Source organism: Lates calcarifer, linkage group LG4 (assembly GCF_001640805.2).
Source record: "Lates calcarifer isolate ASB-BC8 linkage group LG4, TLL_Latcal_v3, whole genome shotgun sequence".
In the NCBI taxonomy this organism is placed as follows: Eukaryota; Metazoa; Chordata; class Actinopteri; family Centropomidae; genus Lates; species Lates calcarifer.
The window spans coordinates 12,593,641-12,612,657 of record NC_066836.1 but is presented as its reverse complement, the minus strand read 5'-3'; the positions used below and the strand labels follow the sequence as shown (position 1 = coordinate 12,612,657).

General features: G+C 42.5%; 2 protein-coding genes across 8 annotated transcripts in view; one reads left to right on the top strand and one right to left on the bottom strand.

The window, feature by feature from the left end:
• clcn2a (chloride channel, voltage-sensitive 2a) overlaps positions 1 to 19,017 on the bottom strand; it is a 42,731-nt gene that overhangs the window by 21,002 nt on the left and 2,712 nt on the right. For 3 of the 7 annotated variants that reach the window (XM_051070022.1, XM_018676638.2, XM_051070023.1), the window contains exons 1-2: positions 17,994 to 18,534; positions 4,578 to 4,746 (exon numbers count right to left, since the gene is read on the bottom strand). In XM_051070022.1, coding sequence (XP_050925979.1) covers positions 4,578 to 4,746; positions 17,994 to 18,044 — 220 coding nt within the window. In that variant the 5' untranslated portion in view covers positions 18,045 to 18,534. Of the gene's footprint in view, positions 1 to 4,577; positions 4,747 to 17,993; positions 18,535 to 19,017 lie in introns of those variants that run through there. The other 4 variants (XM_051070026.1, XM_051070024.1, XM_051070025.1 and 1 more) reach the window with 2 other exon arrangements.
• Positions 5,174 to 7,793, top strand: LOC108883462 (zona pellucida sperm-binding protein 4). Its single transcript, XM_018676642.2, has 8 exons — positions 5,174 to 5,559; positions 5,672 to 5,859; positions 6,269 to 6,366; positions 6,458 to 6,615; positions 6,704 to 6,896; positions 6,989 to 7,136; positions 7,237 to 7,312; positions 7,598 to 7,793. The coding sequence occupies exons 1-8, from the start codon at positions 5,268 to 5,270 to the stop codon at positions 7,717 to 7,719; spliced, it is 1,275 nt and encodes a 424-aa protein (XP_018532158.1). The 5' UTR covers positions 5,174 to 5,267; the 3' UTR covers positions 7,720 to 7,793.

Below are 19,017 nucleotides of genomic sequence, written 5' to 3'. Positions count from 1 at the left end.
ATTAGAAAGAGATGGAAGTTTGTGGCTTTTTTCAAATCTATAAAAAAAAAAAAAAGAAGTCATAACTGGACACGAATCCTCTAATTATCTGAGCTCAAGTAATTAGAGGGGGGACAATCAATCCTCGTCCTCCTGTGTGAATAAAGAAAAATTGGACAGTGTGGGCAGAGAGATGTGTATTTCCTGGTGCGAGTGAGCGGTGAAAGAACAATAGTAAACTAAAGGAGGTTTTATTACGTGGTGGATGTGATGACAGTGAGAGCATCGCTTTATCTTTATCCACTTCAAACAGGAGAATATGGAGACAAAACAAAGCTGGGTCACAGTTATAAATTCTACCATTACATTATAATCTATAACTCTGAGCTAGGTCAGCTAAAAGAAGCATCACTGGACTCATTTCTTCTCTGTCTGCGGACACTGCCAAAGCCTGGAATTCACTTCAATATCCAGAGCATTCATAGATGTGCCCGTCCCCAGAGAAGCTAAAAATGTGCTACTAACACATTTGCCAGATCCATATATTTCATAAAAACGCTACAGTCAAGATACCTCAAGCTTTTTATTTATTTATTTTGTTTCAAAAGCATCCTGCTTGGAACTCATTTAGTGACGTTCATCATGGAGAAAACTGTCAAATATTTGGAGGAACGTACAGAGCACCAGATGTGTGGATGACAGTAAACGGGCTGATGGGAAGGAAAAAAAAAAAAAGAGAGAGAGAGAGACAGGAAGACACGGATCAGACAGACCATGCTGCTGAAAGTACAAAGTTGGTGATATATATTTTCTTAGTGTCAACAAATTCAATGAAAAGACCAAAACCAACAGTGGGTGTATTGTACCAACACTGTGAGTTTTGCCTCGATAGTCAGAGCCAGAATAGAATAGATTCTTCTGTGCCACAGATCGCCATGAGCATCACCTCTGTACTCTGTGACATGTAAGACTGCAACTAATATCATCAATTATCTGCCTATTTCATTAGAGGTCAGAGTTCAAGGTCATGTCATGTTTTTCATCTGTACAAAAATCCAAAAATATGACATTTTCTAATGTAAGACAAGTAAAAACAGTAAATTCTCAGGTTGTGGAACAATCAAATGTCATTTTCAGTGAATTGACAAATTGATTCACTTACTGCTGCAGCTCTAGTGATGTGTTCCTCTGATGCAACGAACATGGTCACTGAAAAACTACAGTGCCCAGCTGTTTTAGGAAATTACTAAACCTAAAAATGTATAAATGTGTGTGTGTGTATATATATATATATGTGTGTGTGTAATGTTTTTAATAAGTGCAGCTATATAACCACTGATGATATTCTGCTGATATTTTTTTGTCTGTTACTTGTTTTAACTCTTACATATAGCATTTTTTTCTTCTATAATTTGCCAGTTTTGTCATGATGCTGCTTGTACAATATGTTTAGAATTATAGGGAAAAATATTGTGCTCATAAATATTTCTTGTTGCTGGAATGACATTGCTAACGTGGTAAATAATATATATTTTTCAAAAACAAAGAGACATTGCAGCAGTGTTTCTGGTGCAGGATTCAGGTCATGGGGGGATGCTGAGTCTCCCAAGGGAGGTGGGGCACAACTGTGTGCATGACGGGACAAGCTGCCCGGCAGCCAGGCCACCTGCTGGATGGTGAGTTGCCAGCAGAGAACATGCACATGGAGTACACATGCAAACACGCTTGCGTGCAGACGAACCCGTCACACAGTGGACACAGAGGGAAATTTCACAGAGAAATATTAAGAGATAAATCAACATGTAAATTAGACGGCCCTGTTCTTCACTGGATCTATACATTTTTATTTCACAGTTGAGTGGACATTCCCATGTGAGAGGAGCTGAGGTAAGTCCCATTCCCACAGCTTCTCTTTTTTTGTCCCTCTCTTTCTCTCACACACACACACACACACACACATTTTGTCTGGCACCTGCCACACTTCCGTGTGCATCTTGGCTTGCATTCACATCCGCAGGCTCAGTGGCATTCACAGATGTCTTCTCCTGATCCCATAATAAAAAAACAGAAAGAGGGGAAAAAAAAAAATCACACCCAGTGCCAGACACTTTCTCCACCTCTGCTAGTCCTGCATTGCATCACCTGATGAAAACAACATGTGACACGATGCATGATGCTGATCCGTGGAGTAACTGGTAGACAGAGATGAGAGTAACGTCAGCTATGAAATCATCCCCCTCCCCCCCCGACATAAGATTCACTCCACAAGTCAAAATAAACACAGTGAAGCAGTGCGTGTTTTTAGCTCTCCGTCACAACCGGCAGCAGAGCCTTTAGCTGCATGTGTAGGCTGCCTTGTTCAAAAGCTGCAGCTTCAGTTACTGATCTGAGCCGAGGCACTCGCACTCGTAGTCCATCACCCACAGAGATGATGTTCCCACACACAAATACATGAGAGGGAAACACTAAAACTCCCACTCCCACCAAAGTCTTCTCTCCTTACACATTACCTAACAAGACAAAAGCAGAACCCGTCCAGCCTTAGCGTCTATCCATCTAAGGACGAGTCTAAAAATACAAACACCTCTTGATCTACGAGCACACACGGCGACGCAGACAGCGAGCACACCAATCACTCCAGCTGGCTCTTGATCTGAGAGTGATTGTTTTAAATGGCTTCCATTACAGCCAGCGAGCGGGGCTGAGCTGATATAGTGTAGCTTTCACCTATGGTGCAATCTATCGAACTTTAATCAGATCAGCAGTCACAAGGGCAAAAAGGCAGAGATGGAGCCTGGAAAACAGCCACGCCAGCTCACTTGTGCAAACACGAGTGAGAAACAAACACTTTCTCTCCCTTTTCCTTTTCTCACTTTTTCCTGAGATTACCTAATATGTGTTAAAACTTAAATGTGCTGATTTTGGTGTTTAAAGGGTCAGTTCAACCAAATCTGGGGGTGCAACTATTTTCGAGACTATTTTCATTATCGATCATCACTGTCACCTATTTTCTCAATAAATCAATTCATAATTTAATCTATAAGAGGGGTTCGGTAAATCTTACACCGTGGGCCCCACAAGACAGATCCAAAAAAACTGCAACTACATTTCCTGTAATTTGGGAGATGTAAACAGGAAGAATTATGTTGCCATGGATTCAATGAGTTATATTGTGAGCTACGACTTTTAGCCTGTTTTATATAAAAGTATGCAAAATTTTTTATTAGCAGTTTCTGTTTGCAATGCACCCATGGATGTACTGACAACTGTCACTAGATTACTTTGATACTCAAGAAAATTTTAAAATGTTATAATTGTAATGCAAGTTCTGGGTTTTCAAAGAGCATCTCCTTAGTGTGATTGTTAGGCAGATTAAAGAGCCTAAACCTCAAAAACATTTAATTCAATATGACAGAAGACTAAAAAAGAAAGAAGACTGAGAGAACCAATGAAATTCTGGCATCTTTGCTAAACAATGACAAACCTGCAGTCTGTTTTCAAATAATAGCTGAAAAACAATTTTCTGTCGATCGACTAATCAATTAATACACAACGTATTTCAGCTCTAACAAAAATCACAGACATAACCACAGAACCAAGACATCTTCCACTCTCCTCTAGTGCATTCTAGCCTGGTAGATCAGGTTTTATGTGATCAGGTTTGATAAATTTCCATCAGTAAGTTTCATCCATCATATCAACACAGTGTAGGTGAGGGGAGATTTCATTTGTGGAGTGCACAGCGTTGAAAAATGAAAATGACACTGAAATGTGTCTTTCTAAAAACAGTGTCTGTGTTACCATCACTGTGGATTATCCCCAGACATCACTCTGAATAGTTTTTATAAGAACTATTTCTAGTAGTTCTAACGTTTTAATTTGGGTTCTGCCGCTCTGTTGACTTGCAAAAGTAATCCCTTTAATTTCAGTAACCTGCATAAACGAAGGTTAAATAAAGTATAAATAAAAATAAGAACAACTGGAGGACCCAAATACACACACACACACACACACACTCGGAGCCACAGTTTTTCACTCTATCATTGTCGAGTACATCAGTCTGAAGTGGAGCGCTCTTCTGGTGCCACTCCCTTATCTGCAGTCATCTGGGAAGACTAGACATAAAATAATCTGACAGTTCAGACCAGTGTGCTGCTCACACAAACAAAAATACACTCAGAGCAAAGCAAATATCTCCTCACACTCACACACACACACACACACACGTGGACGGCAGGCCACTGGCAGCCAGCAGAGGGGGCTGTCTTTGTCTTTGACATTGAGACAGCCCTGTTAGCTGGAGGTCATTGCTCAGATCAGTCACATTTAATCCTGTTCACATCCTCTTCCTGCTCCCTTGTGTCAGGTAGCTGCTCTGCTGTACTTTAAGAAGTCAATGTTTTCACACAACTTTCACGCTCGCTGGAGCGCTGCAATCTGCTGCACAAGGCTGCTTCAGGGCTACACACACACACACACCACAAGAACCACTTTGTTTATGTGCATTAAACGCTGCTTCCGTCCGACCTTCAGGACACGTCTGTGTGTGTCTACGCTACCTGCGCCCTCCTGGGGCTTGTTTAGTGATCATCACTTACACTGGCACTTTGCACAGGGGTCCTTCTCATACTCCAGCAGATCTGCGGCACGACTGCGAACGCTGGTGTTCCTCCGCAGTCCTCCGCCGTCCCGAACTCCTCCATCCCGTAGGCGGGCTGCTTCCTCCTTGGCATACACACCCAGCTCCTGGGTGTACCGCCCATACATCTGTGTGTAAGTAAGACAAGGGAAAAAAAAGAGAACTTTTTATACAGGTACTGCGAGTGGGAGGCGGTGAAAGAAATGTCAGTGTGAGGCAGCAGGTTTTTCACTTGATAAAGTGAAGGGGTCATATAAAGATAGTCAGCCTCTGTAAACACACCGAGGTTCAAACTCTGTCAGACTCACTCGACAGAGCACGGTGTCACAAAATGTACTGACTTCAACTCACAACTTCACATAATTCACAGCTTTTTTCAAGTCTCTTCTAGGAAAAAAAAAATCCACTCAGCATTGACTCAACAGTCGTGTAATGACTTTTCTTCAGACAGATGAGCAGACAATAAGCTCCACCTGTCAGCACCCCGCTGATTAACTCTGCAGGGCTGCCACACAATTGACTCCTAACGATGAAAGGCAGCCTTCTTAGAAAACTACACATAATCAATCATGTATAAAGCCCGAGTCTGAGCCACAACCGTGGCTGTTGTTGTTGCAGTTTTGGTCAGTGTGTGGGTACTAACACCATAATGGAGCTTTTCAAGTGTCTGTTTGGTGTAGTAGTGGTGGCTGTTGTTGTTTCAGTCAGTGATGTTACTGCTCAGAACTACTGGGCACCGCCTCTGCAGAAACCTCAACCTCCTCTTCCTTCTCAGCCGCCTCAGCAACGGTTGAAAATTCCTCCACCTTCAGTTCCCTTCGATAAATGCCTGGTGGAGGTGAACGAGAAGATCCAGTGTGGGACTCCAGATATCACAGCCGAGCAGTGTGAATACATAAACTGCTGCTTTGATGGGCGGCAGTGCTACTATGGGAAAGCAGGTATCCATGCTCTCTAGTGTGGTTTCTAGTGCCTCTCACACAAACGCTGCGTGGTGAGTAATAAAAATACAAACAACTGCGACAGAGAAATTCATCGCTTTTCTTTCTGCAGTGACTGTGCAGTGTACCAGGGATGGCCAGTTTGTGGTGGTTGTGGCTAAAGATGCCACTCTGCCCCACATAGATGTGGATTCAGTCAGTCTGCTGGAAACAAACGATGCCTCCTGTGCCCCTGTTGGTGTCACCTCTGCCTTTGCAATCTTTCAGTTCCCTGTGACTGCATGTGGTACAATGATCAAGGTGGGCGGCGAAGCCTTTGGATTACTGATGCAATGCTTTTAACCTAATGTTTTAGGGTTGCAACATCCAGTTAAATCCTTGTTAAACTTTTGACAATCATTCAATCTATAAATATCATAGTGGTGACTCTGCATTACTGTAGCCAAAACTGAATCTTTAGCTGTCTATTTTGAGAATAAAACTGAGCTAGGACCTGTCTTTCATGCCGTACCCTTCTCTTCATCTGTATCTGTAGCAAAATGCCAAAAAGAGGGGGGGTGGGGGGGTGGATGAGATGGATCAGAGTATTTCCACTTCAGAATGTGGAAATGCAGGGTATTTGTGCTTTTTGCTTGATGCATAACCCAAACAACTGGCTGTCAACATTTTATATTCAATCTGCTGTCTCCACACTGTCCTCTTCCTACAGGAGGAAGAGGGTTATGTGGTTTATGAGAACCACATGTCTTCCTCGTATGAGGTGGGAATTGGCCCCAGAGGCTCAATCACCAGGGACAGTCACTTTGAGTGAGTTCATATAAAATTGATCAGCCCTTCTTTGGCTTTGTGACTCGCTGATGTGTCCCGAGACGTTAAATCCTCTGCTCTCTCCCGACAGGCTGCTGTTCCAGTGCAGATACTCTGGCACAGCTGTGGAGGCTCTCGTCATGGAGGTGAACCCTCTTCCCCCTCCCGTGCCGGTCGCCGCTGCAGGACCCCTCAGAGTGGAGCTCAGGCTGGGCAGTGGACAGTGTCACTCAAAGGGATGTGTGGAGGGTGAGTGGTTAATGGCTCTGCAACACCACCAGCCAATACAGAGATTCTGGCACACGTATAATATAGAATTGCGCTCTCCTGACTTCAGAGGAGGTGGCATATAGCTCCTTCTACACTGCAGCGGACTACCCCATTGTTAAAGTGCTGAGGGAGCCTGTGTATGTTGAGGTGCAAATCCTGGAGAGGTCTGATCCAAACATCATCTTGAACCTGGAGCACTGCTGGGCCACCTCTACCCCAAATCCTCACAGCCTGCCACAGTGGGACCTTCTGATTGATGGGTATATAAAACATTGATTTCTAATTCTGAAATTGTAGCTTCCAGGATCTTGGTTCTGTTTCTGTGGCTAACGTGAGTTCTTCTTGGCTACAGGTGTCCCTACCATGACGACCGTTACTTAACAACAGTGGTGCCTGTGGACGGCTCCTCTGGGCTTCAGTACCCATCACACTACAAGCGTTTCATCTTTAAGATGTTCACGTTTGTGGATCAAGACACCTTCACCCCTCAGCAGGACACGGTACAGTATAGCTCATTAACATGGATCTCAATAACTGAGAAAATTTGAATTGTGTTCTTGATCTTATTTATATAATTTTAATATCTTCCATACTCTCCAGGTGTTCATCCACTGTGCTACAGCAGCGTGTTATCCCAGCAGCACAAACTCTTGTCAACAGCCATGCCACCGGCAACGTGAGTAGCTCCTTACAGCAGCAACTAAATGTTGTTCAATCTATATTGAAAATGTTAAAATGCCTGTTCTATAGCTGCTTCAGCTATATCATAACATTCAGTGAGGAAGGATACAGAAGTTCCCAGAGCCCAGGGTGGGGAAAAATTAAAAATCCTCACACTGGAAGAGTGGTGACCAGAGGTTTTTTTTTTTTTTTTTTTTTTTTTTTTTTTTTAAAAGCTGCTGTAAAACCACACACATCCACACATCAGGTGACAGATGCAATTTCCTTTCTCCTCTTGCAGGAAGAGCAGTGGCTGCAGCGAGGAAAGTTTCCTCAAACCAGAGGGCTCTAGTCTCGAGCAGAGAGGTGATCCTGACTAAGCAGAGGACAACGTCTGCTCCTGATGCCAAATCAAAGAGATGACAGTCCATTGGCAGCCATGTCTGACTGTGACTTTCTTTTAAAAATAAAAGCTTTTTAAAAGCTTGTGCTCACAACTGGCTCATGTCTGAAATGCTACTTGAAGGTCACCAGCTGAACCTTTTTTTTTTTTTTTTTTTTTTGCTGAGGTAGATGTTTTACTCTGAGGCAGTGTGGTTGAGCCAGTAATGTAACCCCTCTTGCTGATTTTTGTGCTGAGAAATCACAAGGCTGCATTACAATTGGGTACTTTGCTGTAAGTTTATACTTAGCTGAAATATGTAATGCAGCGCAATGAGGAAGACTCATTTCTACATTCTACTTATCAGCTGGGAATAAGTGGTTGTAGCTGAGAAATGCATTACTAGAGACATGTTGAGCTTAACACCAGTTTCTACAGCACTGGTGGCATGAACAGGATTCAAACCTTTTTATTTATCTCCCTGAACACTGATCTCTTTCTAGCATGCCAGATTAGGATGAGCATCACGACTCCTCCAGACTCGCAGCTCGTCTCCTTCCTGTTCTCCCTCTTTATTTTTTGATAACAGTCCCTCTAGGTTTCTCTGTATGCTACAACTTGCAACATCTCTCCTCCACTGCTCTGTACTAACACCCCCCCACCCCCCACCCCTTTCATTGAGATGGGCATCACGACTCCTCCAGACTCTTTCTGCTCTCATGAACAGGGAGGAGCAGAGTGGAAAGGCAGAGTGAGCCATTCTATAGGTTCACTTCTGACTGGCGAGGAAAGAGGACTGTCCATGCTGTCGCAGATGCTCATCTCCCTTCCACTTTAACCTCTCAACCTGCTGGGAGGCGTTTAAGCAAGACAGTGGCTATACATCACATTCAGCCAGTAGTGCTGTCTCATAAGCCACACAGCATAAAATCCCAGTAGGTGTGAGATGACACACTAACAGCTGCTGTGTGGACATACATAAACATGTCAGAGGGAGTGAAATGTAAACAGGTTTTGCCACTGGTTTAAAAACGCTGTCAATTACAGCAAACTGATGGATGCAGAGTGGACAGATTGTGTGTGGAATATAAAAAATTAAGCAAATGAGAATCAGTGAAAACCAATCTCTAGGCCCTCAAATCCAGTCATTTAATTTGACTATATCTTCTGCATCAAACAAAATCCAGATTTCACTCTGATATAAAAAATTAAGATTTAACTACACCAAGTCCTGATAATAATTTTGGATTCTACTAAGGTGGCATGGTGGGGCAGTGATTAGCACTGTTGAATCACAAGAAGAAGGTCTCGGGTTTGAACCCCAGTTGGCCTGGTACTTTTCTGTGTGGAGTTTGTGTGCATTGGCTCTCTCTGGGTACAGTCCAAAGACCGTGCATGTTAGGTTTACTGGTGACTCTACATTGCCCATAGGTGTGAATGTGAGTGTGAATGGCTGTTTGTATGTTGCCCCTGTGATGGACTGGTGATCTGTCTAGGGTGTACCTCTCCCCCAGTGTCAGCTGGGACAGGCTTCAGCCCCCCTGCTACCCTTATTGATAAGCGGTATAGATAATGGATGGATGGACTCGTCTAGTTCACATTTTTCCAGGTCTTGTTTTAAAACAATGCTAGCATGCCTATGTGTATGTATATATGTCTGTCCCTTAAGAGATCCCTAAAGCAATTCCAATATGAGGACTAGATTTTTGTCCCTCAGCTCTTAAAGGGAAATCGCTTTAGGAAGGAGTCTCTTCACAGTCAGTATGAACAGCAGAAACAATCACAGTGACCGCTAAATATTTCACTGTACATATGGATGTGATATTGCTTTAAGAAAGACTAGAAAACGTGTGAACCTGTCCTTTAAACTTGCAGTGAAACAGAGGGAAACTTAGTATTCCAGTGTTGTGTTTGGCTTTGTGATGCAAAGACAACACAACCTTCATACCATGGTGGTCAGCATAATTCCTGAAACTCAGAAAGGCATTCACATGTGCTACAACATCATTATGTAATTACCACTCATAATGAATTCAGTTTTTTTGAAGATTATTTCTGAGGAATAGACAATGAACATGGGAAGGAGGAGGAGCACAACATGAACTGAACTGAACTGAACTGGAGACGCTGCAGTATGTGACACTGTATGCCTCTTAACTCTAAGCCTCCTAGGACACCAGAGGGAGAAATTATAAATCACTTTGCTGATTCAAATAGTTTTGTTCAATTCAATTCAAAGATTTGTATCTAAAATGACTCATATCTGTCACCTTCTGAGGACTGTGACCAGTGAAATACTGCACTGATGGTTTCCCTATTTGGCAACTTGTCTACATTTTATCATCACTACACTGGTTAAACTCTATTCACAGCCGAATTTCAACTTTCCTTCTGAATCTTTATTTGTTGGCAAACAAATTTTCAAGCACCCACACGTACAGTATAGACACATACAAACCAACAACCAGCACCAGACAAACTCCCACTAGGAGTATAAACTGGGCCTGTTAGTGTTTCTTTCTTGGGCCTGTGTGAAATCAATTGCTGGCCATCTGGAGCACGGCCCCCTGGGAGAGCAGCAGGTGGGACCCTGTGGGTTAAATGAGCTGTTATCTGTAACTAGTTTACCTCCCACATGACCAACTTCTGTATCTACATTAGTCAGTTTACCTCCCACATCGCAACCCTTTAAACCAGTTCAACTCCTGCCTCCCACAGGTTGCTACTGACTTGTTTTTCAGAGGCCACAATGCCTACAGAGAGCAGTGTTCCAGTTCAGCACAAAATTGAACTGTTTCACAATGGATGAAAATGTGTTTGTCAACTCACATTCATCTAACTAACTATATTGGACAATAATAAACTGGCCAACATCCTGGAGCCAGAAAAACTCAAATGTGGACAAAGAGAAGAGGAAGCCTGAGCAGAGCAGAGCTGCAGCTTTTGTTCAGTTATTCTGGGAATACGAGTCAACGACCACCTCTGCTGAAAATACTGAAAAATATGCATTAAGTCTGCCGGTAGTGCCCATGTGCTCCTTCAGTTATTTCAGAAAAAAAAGCTTTTCCCTCACATTACATGTACATGTATAGAGATATTATATAAGCTGCTTTTAGCCTCTATTTTTCAAAATGAATACAGAGTTTTCCCTTGTTAAATGTGCACTTGTGAAACTGGAACCTGTTCAGTACAGTACTTCTGTATTGCGGCATGTGGCTCCTATACCACAGCTGACAGTCATTAGTTGGGGTGGGGAATATAAAGAAACATAATGTGAGGCAGTTTGTTCATTCTTGGTTTTTGATGTACCATTTATAATGTGGCTGTTACTGTACCTGTTTAAACCTAGTTGTGATCCTGCAGTAATATTATCATTCATCTGGAGTTGTGTTTCTGGCCACCTGATCAATGAAATTCCAATAATCACTTCCCTCAGATATGTAGCTCTGTTTTTGGTCTCTGCTCACTGGATAGTATGCAGTGGATTTTTAGACCGTTTTCTCTGAAAACATCTGCGGCTGAGAGAGTGACGCCACGAGAGCACCAAGAGTGAAACAAAACAGTAAAGATGTGGCAGCTAAACCATGAGCTGAAAGTTGCGAAATAAAGCGAAAGGAAGCTTCAGATGATAATTCTCTGCAGGCCAATGACCACGAGCAACCCCACTGACATCATCAGGTTAATTTATCTTGAATTGAATTTATTGGATTAACGAAAACGGCATCTATAAATTGTTTCTCCCAAAAAAAATCGAGAAAATTTACTATTTTATGTCAATACGGTAATATTAAATACTAAAACAGAAGACTTTATTCATACTGTCCAATAAAACTAGACCACTGATGAAAGTTCGTTACAGATACATCAGTATCTGTGTTTACAGCGGCTGATATGTGACAAGAAACTGCAGAACAGAAATGCCGAACCAGGTTTGAGGAAATGTGGAAACAGTATCTCTGTAACATAGTTAAATAATACATTGATTTTTCAACTTTAACTGTATCTTGGTCACAATTAAAGGGATCTTCATCTATATGTCTTTTAAAAGTACTATCAGCAGATATATTGTTCCTACATATGTACTCACAAGAAAAGCACTTTCATTCATCAGCTACTGCAACTTACATGTCACTCTACAGCAGCACTCACTGTGCAGGATCACCCACCAACTTTTTCACAAGAAGAGAACACAACATGTCCACCAGCTCTCTTCTGCGTAAGACCCCCCACTTTACTGCTACATCACTCGCTTTGCCACTTTTCTAAGTCAGGCCATGTGCATGCCTAGCACAACAGATGAGATTAAAAAGTTCCCTATTATTCAGCAATTCCCAAGGCACTGCAGGATAATTTATTCATTGTGAAGAAACAGCAAGGACAAATATTTGACACTATAATGAGGAAGGCTTGAACATCTAAAACTTTCATCCTTGCTGCTTTTAATTAATACATATTCATAGGAAGATTTTAATCTCCTCTTTTTTCTAGTGTATCAGAATCAAGGGAGCCATCACTGTAGAGAGAAGGAGAAGATGGATGTTTTATATTATGTGTTTAAGTCCCACATAATGTTATGGCGGTGTGATTACTTAAGTGCGTGCTGAGTGTGTATCGATGAGACCAGGGGACTAGCAGGAGGACTAAAGCGTCCAGGCTAATCTGAGCCCTGTAGCCTCCAGGGACTAGACTGAAAATTGAATTAGAGGAGGAAGTAACAAATTTGACTCATCCCACTGTCTGCATTTGCATTAATATAGGTGGCGGATGCTGCTTTTATAGTTACCTATGAGTCAGAACTCTCCCTCACGCACACACTTGCAGTCAGTGAAATAAACATGAAAACTCTCAATGCTGTCGAGCAGACCTGTGCAAACGGAGAGACGTGAAAATACATCACCACACACGCCGATCTTATTAGTAGAAAGCAGCACAAAGGATGGGAGAGAGGTTGGGGGTGGAGGCTGATGTCAGTGAGACTGAAGGATCAAGCTAAGAGAGTGACATCTTGTCAGAAAAAGACTTGAGGGGGGAAGCGGGCTGTTCTGCGCACATCATGACACTCATCCATGGAGATTATGTTTGCAACAGGTTTAAAATGAGCATTACCAGGAGTCAGAGCGAGAAAATAAATGACACACTGAAAACTCTGCCTATGGTTTTGTAAAGATACACTCAAGATGTCAAGAAATAGTAAATAGTAAATTTCCCACAAGTGGGATAAATAAAGTATATCTTAAATAGCAATACTTCCTGTGGTGGAAAGTACTTACAGTTTAAGTACTGTAATTCTAATCACTAAGTAAAATTTTGAGGTACTTATACCTCACTTCAATACGTCCATTTTATGCTGCTTTATACTTTCATACTCCATTACACTGGTTCTGTTGAGCGGTACTGCATTAGAAACATCTCTCAGTTTTACAGCACCACAGGCCACATCCTCATTTTAAACAGTTGAATCAACTCCTCTTTAAAACGAACATAAAGGGGGGGATTTATCGCAAGACTGTTATATCATACTGCGTTAGTTTTAGCTAGGTGTACCTAATAAACTGATCCATGTAATGCACTTTTATTTACAGTACCTCTCATTCACCTGTTCAGACATACATCTATTTTGATAATTGACTCCAGCTTTTCAAATTACACAATTTGCTGTTTTTCTTTGGGTTTTGCAAGGTTGACTGGACAAAACAAGTAATTTGAAATTCTGCGAGGTCGTTTTTTATTTTTTTCTGACAGAATTTTGAAAATTAGACTGAATTTTGTGATTTTTTAAATCAATTGATTATGGAAATAATTCAGATTTTAATCAATAATTAAAATAATAGTTGTAGCCCTGGTTGAGAACTATAGCCACTAGTTAGTAAGATTTTACATACAAAACATGAACAAGAATTAAAAATGAATGTGATGAATTTTAATTGAATAAACAACTCAACAGTGTATAAATTAGTTCAAATTTAGCTCCACCTTGACTAACTACAGTATTAAAATGCTGCTTAAAACTATACTATACTATACTGTTACTGAGGTAAACTGAGTATTTGGTATTTCTGTTTTTAAAGGAGCTCAGTACTTCTTCCAACACAGTTTATTTCACAGTACCATTTATTCATTATAGGTTGTGAACTGATGTTTACTATTAGAAATTATTAAGCACTGAGGGTTTTTATCACACAGTGTATGAGTATACTGCATTTTTAAATGGCTGTTTTGCCATTTTGATAAATGATACTCTTTGGTTCGTGAGCACACCCTCCACAGTACAATGAGCATAGTCTATTTTAAGAGTCAAATGAATTGAGAAAGATTTTTACTGTCTGCAGTCTCTGCAGCGGTCTGTTCAGTGGTGTGCAGGTAACAGCACTATTTGGAAGTGACAGGACCTTAAAATGGACTCAAGCCAGCCTCTGTGCGAGAGAACAGACAGAATGCTGACTATGAGGAACTAGACCCCCCTGAAGAGACAGCACTTTTATGTGTGTGTGTGTGTGTGTGTGTGTGTGTGCGCGCGTGTGTATCCGTGTGTGTATGCAACAGCGACAGAGGAAGAAAAAGATGCTGAGATACTAGACAGACATATACGCTATTCAAATTCTATCTGAATATCTGAGCGCTCTCAACAAGGAAAGCACAAGGAAAGTTCTCTTACACGATGGCTGCACCAAATGGCAACGAGAGGTACAGTAACACTGTTTAATTTCAAAGCCCAGAAATCCTTTAAACGTGATGGGAGTAAACTGCAAACAGCATGCTCATGTTTACCAACCCAACTGGTCTGTGACAATTTACACAATAGAATACAAAAGAGAAGAGGGAGGCAACAGATCTCACACTGGCTAAGTCTAGTTCTCTCTGGACAGAAAACTCGCTCACTGCTGTTCAGGAGACAATCTGTGTCTGAAATCTGCACAGTGCAATAGTATGTGAAGCCTTAGCACTGCATGTACAACTGCAGTTATTGTGCATACTAAAATGTATGCAGTAGTATTCTATTATGTGGAATTAAAATGATTCCACTTGGACACAAGTATTTAGTATTTTTTCTTTTAGTTTTCCAGTGGTTGGGAGATTGTCCATAATCAATACCAGAATTTCAATTGGGCAAAGCAGCTGCCAATATGATCTCACTGAGGGAATATGGACCATCTTCTCTTCTGACTGCAACACTGTATGCGTATTTTACATAAAGATGTTGCAGTAGTGTAGCTTTAAATATTTATCAACCACAGACATATGGAGAGAGATGAGAAAGAGTGAGAATTGGATCCTCTCCGTGGAGCATCTTGATACTCAAGTGCAGCAGGTTGCTCAGAAACAAACACACAGATGCATACATCCCGAAAAGACCAGCAAGCGTGTGTGCACACTGTATATCATTTCTGCGGTGCTGCAGTGCCCCTGTCGTGGCGGGGTGGGGGTGGGGGTGGAGGGGAAGTGCGGGGTGGGCGGCTTTTTTCCCCTCTTCAGGTGGATCATGACTTTGATCCCTGCGGCAGTCAAAATCCTCAAGCCTCCCGCTGCTGGAAGGACATGAACACGCTGTTGCTAACATCTGCTCTGACAGAGAGCAACCACACATTTCGTTTAAGCACAAATGTGTAGGCAGGTGCATATGCGTAGGTGAAGTGGATACCCTCCTACACACACATGCGTACATGCACACCAACGATCAAAATGCACACATGCGAGACCTATGGAGCAAAACTTGCCCACGCTTCTGAGAAGAGAAAACACATGCATACACGCGAAGCCCCTATGACACATCCAGACCTCCCACACCTCTGAAAGCCACTTCTGAAAAGGCCACAGATGGAGGTGTAGCAACACAGAGACACACCGTCTTCCTCTATCTTTCTTTTCAGTCTCTGACCTGCCTCTTCACCCAATTTACCTGCTCCATCCCTCCATCCTCATGAGACACCGCGCTGTCCCAGCATGCACTGCACCTGACAGCAGTTGTAGAAACGCAGTGACCCATGAACCAGACCCTGGGTTGCTTTCCAACTGTCAGCCACCGCTCACAGGATCTCTCCTGCTATCTCCAAGCAGGAGGCACAGAAAACAACAGCGGCTGCATAAAATAAAGACCTGACTTCATTCACGCTGCTTTGTTGGTGAAAATCTTAATGGTTAAAAATAGCTTGTTTATTCTCTGTCTTACTATTCCCTTTGGAGAAGTGGGCTCAGTGAGGTTAGTGAGGACAGTGAAATGCTTTCTAAGAATCTCCAGCAGCTGAAAATACAGCATCATTGCACAATGTGTGAATGGCTATAATTTACATATTAAATAATTGTTTTCTTTAGGGATAATTTTCCACAGAGGGAAATGTAATTATGGTCATTTGTAATGCAATTATATCAATTATTCAGTCGTTAGCTCATTTATATGATAACTTTATGATACCAACCACATTTCATATTAATGGACTCTCACGGCAATGCTGACTGATTGTAAAACTCCAGCACCAACAGCAGCCATAAATTAAAGGGTTATTTTTGTTCTATTGTCACAGTAAACAGTACAGTCTATCAGCGGCTGATTCTATAGAAAGATTACTGCCAGAGATGTATAAATACTGGAGGGAAATGGCTGCACAATGGTTGTGGATGAAGAGATGACATTTCTGTGCCGCTTGTTCCTGGAGAAGTTATCAGACAGATCTATATTTTTTCTCTATCAACTCCATGTCATCTGCTCAGTCCTGCAGTGTAGTCTGTGCTGCCAGAATTCAAGCAAATGAGTGTACTGAAAATCCTCTGAATCTTGCTGATGGCAAACAATAAAACGCAGAAGATCCTATTGTAAACAATAGGATCCAATTTTAGGCTATGGCTGCACCTGCAAGAAAACACAGTGAGTCTTCACCCATCTTTTTCTCCTTTTTTTTCGGGTGGGGTTTAATATCTATCTCTACATGTCATTCAGTTTTCCATGAGAGAAAACACAGATGCTTTGTTTCACCTGAGGGAAGGTATGTGATGAATAGTGCTGCCACTTAGAAAGTATTGGGACACAGGTTGCACAATTGCTTGCATGTGCAGATACACACTCTCTCTCTCTCTCTCTCACACACACACACACACACACACACAGACACACACACACACACGTGTATCTATTTTTGGGTAATGGACTGGTATGCAGGGAGTGAATGAAAAAACCATTGATCTTAGCGCTGTGGTCAGAGAGGAGGGAGGGGACAGACAGCACGTTCCAATCTTCAGAGACTCCAGAGGAGAAGACTGCCATTTTACATTAGTATTGATCTTTTACACTGAGACACACAGTGCGGCATTGATCTTCAGGGCCAAACAAGAACAGAAAAACACCTATGTAACACTTGGGCCGTGCGGTCGCAGACGCTGCCCCATCGAATGTGTGAAAGCACACATGCCTGCACGGACACAAGAAGGACAGAAGATGAGAGACAACTGCAGTCACGGATGCACAAATCAGGGTGGGCGGACACTTTATTCCACTGTTTGCCTGCCTGCCTGTATATCTGTCTCTCTTCCTGTCCCTTTATCTGAATATAGACATCCGTGTGTGAAGCGCTCCAGGGTATCACTGTCAGTCCTGTGATGACATGAGTGGGGAAAACTGGTGCATGAGGCAATTAATATTCAGAAACCACTCCACTTTTAGTCCATAAGTAGAAGGGGGCCGCTCTAGCAAACAGGAAGGGCTGACAGTGGAATAGATGAGGGGGGCATGAGGAGGGACAAGATCTGCAGGAGAAGTAGAGGAGATAAGGAAGACACTGGGACGTGTGCGAAATACATGAGGGCTCTGTAAGCAGAGTGGGGTTTTAATCTTATATTTCAAGGATGTTAACATCTTAATAATGACCCATTAGGCCATACATAAAGTGATCAGAGATAGCCCTACATGCATTTCTTCAAGCTGAACAAATTAATCTGACACGGTTTGGTGAAATCTAAATTGATAAAGAGTTAATTATGAGGGTGGGTGCAGGCAGAGACTGATGCAACACCTGTGGATCAAGGTGAATGAGCGGAGTGCAGGGAGGGACACTGAATTTAACACAGCAGCAGCTAGAAGAGAGCGCAGAACGAAAACACTCTAAAAATCAGCAAATACTGTATCTGAGGGGATATTCAGTAAAAAAAAAAAAAAAAAAAAGCTGCTACAATCTCCCACTGTCCTCATACAGGACACAGTTGAGCAAGCAGCAGCCCTAGCTCCATCCCCCCCGTCCACACAAGCATCCATGAACACCCCCCTCTCCATCCCTACACGCCCGACACATGACTGAAAACATCATCCATGACCTCATCCGAAACTCACCAAAGTTTGCTGATACTGAAGCGTCCGGTTTTCGCCCTTGTCCTTCGCCATTGCCGCAATATCCTCATTAAAGGCGCCCAATCCGAGACTCTCGGGGAGCGCAGGTCGCCCCGCTAATTAATCTGCGGAGGAGGAGGAGGAGGAGAACTCAGCGCGGCCGCCTGCCATCACATGTGCAGCGTGTAACAGGTTTCTTATCATGAGCCCTCCTGCATGATGCAGAGCGCAGCCGCCTGCGTCGCAGCCTTGTATGCGCGTGCGTGTGTGTGTGAGCCAGATGAGAGTGTGGCTGGCTGTCTCCTCACAGCAGCGCTGGTGCGGTTTGACTGCAAAACACCGCCTCCCTCCTCCAGTCTCACTGTGCTACTGTCTCTCTCTGGAGTTCCTGGACTTGATGATGATGATGTTTCGGGATTTCTTGTGCTTTTGTGCGGAGGCGCGTGCAGGTGCATTAAAGGACTCTTTGGACACACTGTGATGTGCAGGGTGTGTTTTTTTTTTCCCCCCTTGAACGACTCATCTGTCCTTTGCTCCCGATTTGAGTCATCACTGGATTGATCAAGTGTGATGAGTAATTCAGGGTGAGGCTGGTGGTGTGCTCAGATTTATGGCTCCATCTATGTCATGAAGAAATGTTTGCAATAACCCCTTCAGTGACTGGATAAAGAAAGAAAAGCCATAATGGCTCTTTTACTTTGTTACTGTACTTCATTTAATAGGATAAGTAGCTTCAAGTTCAGATGGTTCAGTATTTTGTAAGATCAATTGTTCTTCAAGGGGTACTCCAACTATTTAGTATTACTCTATCATAAAGATGGAGGTCTCTGTTTTGGTCAAGATCCAAAAACTGGATCCTACATAACATTATGTGACTCAATAGTGTACTTAAATAGGCCTTCTCTGTCTGTGTCTGATAAATGTCCATGTCCATGATAAATGTCTCTTAGACTTTGGAGAGCTCCTTCTAAAGCACACAGAATGAATGCACAGCCTGTGTGGTACATGCCTTGTGACAAATAAATCG

Bases quoted from the DNA above. Each gene is read 5' to 3' on its own strand.
- LOC108883462 (XM_018676642.2), top strand. From the start codon at position 5,268: ATGGAGCTTTTCAAGTGTCTGTTTGGTGTAGTAGTGGTGGCTGTTGTT. The intron at 5,860-6,268 runs GTGGGCGGCGAA...CTCTTCCTACAG, and splicing joins CATGTGGTACAATGATCAAG to GAGGAAGAGGGTTATGTGGT. The intron at 6,616-6,703 runs GTGAGTGGTTAA...TCCTGACTTCAG, and splicing joins CTCAAAGGGATGTGTGGAGG to AGGAGGTGGCATATAGCTCC.